At 38.9% G+C, this 4,160-nt stretch overlaps 1 protein-coding gene across 1 annotated transcript; it reads left to right on the top strand.

Moving 5' to 3' along the window:
• The first annotated feature begins 307 nt into the window (after positions 1-307).
• Positions 308-3,905, top strand: LOC115676201 (uncharacterized). The gene is made up of 9 exons (XM_030599090.2): positions 308-729; positions 834-1,023; positions 1,265-1,398; positions 1,705-1,817; positions 2,080-2,359; positions 2,713-2,865; positions 3,000-3,079; positions 3,174-3,223; positions 3,454-3,905. Exons 1-9 carry the CDS (start codon positions 343-345, stop codon positions 3,588-3,590), a joined length of 1,524 nt encoding a protein of 507 aa, XP_030454950.1. The 5' UTR covers positions 308-342; the 3' UTR covers positions 3,591-3,905.
• Positions 3,906-4,160: the final 255 nt, after the last annotated feature.

The following is a 4,160-nucleotide window of genomic DNA, read 5'->3' as shown; positions in this document are numbered from 1 at the left end:
CCATTGTTTATTTTTCTAAATATAGTAGACTTTTCTTTTGGCTGAATAAATATAATTGACTTGATTTTGTAATTGAAGAAACTCCTAGTGTAAATTAGACTAAAGCATATAAACTGTTACATTAAGTGGGTCAATAAGAAACTCATGATTTAACGATTGAGATCAAGTAGCTTCACACGTATTAGGTGTATGTAAAAATCTTTTGAGGATAAGTGCACAATTCACTTCAAATCAGGGCCCAGGACGGCAGATGCCTATATATGCTTATGAAGGTGTCTCATTTCATTGTCCTGCTAAGTTTGGAATTCTTCAAAAGCATACTTCTTGTCCACGCTGCACACTATGGCTCACTCTTGGCTCTCTCTTATCATCTCCTTCATGTTGTCCACAGCTACAATTTATGGACAGAAACTTTACACTCCGACGCTGAGTCTACACCGCAAACACGTTCTCCGAGATCCCGAACGTGCACTTTCGGCGTCCGTAACAAACGATTTTGAAACCTTCTTCTTCAATCAAACCCTCGATCATTTCAACTACAGACCAGAGAGCTACACTACCTTCAAACAAAGATACTTGATCAACTCCAACTTTTGGGGCGGCGCGAATTCTAGTGCGCCGATCTTCGTTTACCTCGGTGCCGAAGAGCCAATCGATGGATCCCCGAGTGCAATCGGGTTTCTAACAGATAACGCAGCTCAATTCAAAGCTTTATTAGTTTATATTGAGGTAGTACATTTGAATTGTTTTCTTCATGAATGTTCTTGTTGTCTAACTACAGCTTCTAACAACGAAGTCAAATTCTTCTCTTCTTGTGGATTTTTTCATGTCAGCATCGGTATTATGGTGAGTCAATTCCACTTGGGATGAGCTTCGAAGAAGCTCTCAAAGATGCAAATGTTCGCGGGTATTTTAACTCCGCCCAAGCTTTGGCCGATTATGCAACCATTATTATGCACGTTAAGGAGGAACGAAACGCCAGTAAATCTCCAGTTATTGTGGTGGGAGGATCATATGGAGGAAGTAAGTGCGATGTGTATTATATTCTATCAATATGAAAAAAGTTGAATCAAATTCCAAACTTCCATCGCGTGTGGTTGAAGAAAATATGAGAAGGTTAAGAGGTTTTGAACCAATGGTATAATTATTATGTTAAATTGATGAGTCGTTAGTACCCTTTATTTTCAATAACTCACTTTCATGAAAAAGATTATCATCTCGTTATCTTAACTTATCAAGGTTTAATAGATAATGCCAATTTCAGTGCTTGCTTCATGGTTCCGGCTAAAATATCCACATGTGGCCCTCGGAGCTCTAGCCTCATCAGCTCCTATACTGTACTTTGACGATATTACCCCACAAAATGCATACTATTCAGTGGTCACCGAGGATTTTAAGGTAATTACACCCGCAATTCCTCTTCTTCTTTTTGTCCAAATAATAGATTGCTCGGCACTTTTGAAGCATCGAAACAGTATCAATTGGTTGAGGCAATATCCCTATCTTCCCATCTTACTCACACAAGGTAATTACACGAGTACAATATTCATGCTCCTAGGGCATGGCATCTAGATAATTCAATGGTGTGGTTATTTGAAACCATACCTTAAGTGAGAAAGACATACCGACTTATCACCGGATCAATATTTGAAATCTTAATTTCTATTCTTTCTTTTTCATTAATTGTTTGTGTCTTTTGTACAGGAAGCCAGCGAGACTTGCTTCCAAACTATAGGAGACTCGTGGTCGGAAATCGATAGAGTTGCTCAGAATCCTAATGGTCTTTCAAACTTAAGCACGATATTCAAAACATGCGGGTGTGTGGCCTTATACGCCATCTATTATGTGTATTAATCCCTAAAAGAGTGAAATGCTAGGAAGTATATTTAAAGAATAGACTCAATTTACCTTTTGAGATCATGAACCTAACCTACACACAACTCTTCCGTTCGGTGTGATGTTTCAAGATCTTCAAGGCTAAATTGAATCTTTAAGAACTTCTATGAATGTTAATTTACTAAGGAGACTCAATCAATCAATCATGCATTAACTCCAGCTTATTTTGTGTGGATGAGTTAGGCCTTTGGAGAGTGGGGATGAACTGAAGAACTACTTGATATCGATGTACATAGGAGCAGCTCAATACGATGATCCACCAATGTATCCAGTGACAAGGATATGCAACGGCATTGATGGAGCAAATACTACTGAAAATGGCATTCTTGGCAAAATATTTGCAGGCGCCGTTGCCTATGAGGGGAACTCCACATGCTACTTCAATTCTCCCACTAATGGGTCTCAAGCTAACGTCAACCCTCCCACTGATGTATCTGAAACTTCGTTGGGTTGGGGGTGGCAGGTACAATACTCTCCATCATTTATCTTTAAGCATTAGAGGAGGCGGATGGGTCTCGAATATTAGGGCGGGTTTGGATATTGCATCTCGATCTCACAGGTGGATTTAAACCAGGCTGAATTGAATTTACTTCAAAGTGGACGGGGTTAGGAAAGCAGTTCCCTTCGCGAACTTAAGCAATGGCTTTTGTCCCAGTACTGGAATCATCATGTCTATGTCCAGGCTGATCCAAGCACGCTCATTGATCGGGTCTATTTTAATTGCACAATCCCATTCTTGAAAGCTTGCTCGCGAAATTGGGTAGCATCTAAGAAGACTTACACTTTTGTTGAAGTAAAAGGGAGATTTACTGGCAGGTGTGCAGCGAGATGGTATTCCCCATTGGCATCACAGACAATCCTATGTTCCAACCAGCGCCTTTCAACTTGAGCAGATTCATTGATGACTGCAACCACGAGTATGGTGTTGCGCCTCGCCCGCATTGGATCACTACCTACTACGGTGGTCAAGTATGATTTCAGATTACTCTTAGAAATATATGTTTGATTCTTATTTCTATCAGTAAATTAAACTGGTTTTTATGCAAAAATTCAAAACAAACCTTACCACCGTCGTCCTCAACCTACTTTTTTTTTTTTGGCAGGACATAGAGCTAGTTCTTCACAGGTTTGGTAGTAACATTATTTTCTCAAATGGACTTCGAGATCCTTACAGTAGCGCCGGGTATAAAAATACATGCTTATTTCCATACATTCGAAGTATTAAAATTTCCTTTACTTAATTACGCTTAACAATTTGATCTCTTTTTTAATCTTAGGGTCCTGAAGAACATTTCAGATAGTATCCTCGCTGTCTATACAAAGGAAGGTACATAGCTAGGCAATTATTTTTGTTGTTTGTGATTTGTTTTACGTACCCGTAAATTACTCAAAAGAAGGAAACCTATTCAAATTAGAAATCTAACTTGAATGTCGAGAGTATATTAATAAATTATTGATTACTCGAGCATCAAACCACAATTCCCATTTGAATTTAGATTTTTACTTTGGTCAGGTTTGTCCAAACTCGAGACATATTAATGATTATATGCATTGTAGGTTCCCATTGTTTGGACTTATTACCACAGATGCAAACTGATCCAGACTGGTTGGTCATGCAGCGAAAAACCGAAGTTGAGATTATAAAAGGGTGGATAGCGGAATATTATGCTGATCTTCTTGCTTTGAAACAATGATATGATGAATTGCTGTTGCCAAAAATATGGGTGATGAATTGATTCAAGAAGACCATTTCAGTGACAGATGAGAACACAAGACTAAGTCCTCCGTATCTTACCAAAAAGTTAATGCTTGTACTTTCTTTGCTCCATTAGAACGAGCTCTTAATCAAGAAAAGCAAAATGACTTCGCCCAATTTTATGTTTTGAGTCATGTAATTCACAACATGCTTCCAATTAATCGTTGGACTCTGGCAAAACATTTGAAACTGCTGGTGTTCTTTATTGATTAAGCATAGATTTTCATTCTATTTTGATGTTCTTATTCTTTTGGCAAGGGTTTATGGGACCTCGTTCACTAGAAGAGCTTAGGATTAGTTCAATTTCCCCTCCCCATGGCAATACCTCCTGGGCATTTTCATTGGACAAAAGGACACAATTAGTGCCATAACTTGTGTACGGAGATCACTTTGGTGCCATAACTTTTTTTCGGATCACTTTGGTGCCGACTTTTTTGAAAAACGATCACTTTAGTGCCAATGCTGACATGGCTTGCCGGAAATCCTACGTGGCGCTGACATGGCTCAC

Source organism: Syzygium oleosum, unplaced genomic scaffold, assembly GCF_021117445.2.
Source record: "Syzygium oleosum isolate NSW1041296 unplaced genomic scaffold, Sole_v2.1 Sole_v2.07, whole genome shotgun sequence".
Classification (NCBI taxonomy): domain Eukaryota; kingdom Viridiplantae; phylum Streptophyta; class Magnoliopsida; order Myrtales; family Myrtaceae; genus Syzygium; species Syzygium oleosum.
Note: the sequence above shows the minus strand (reverse complement) of the source record. Positions and strands in the feature narration are given on the sequence as shown.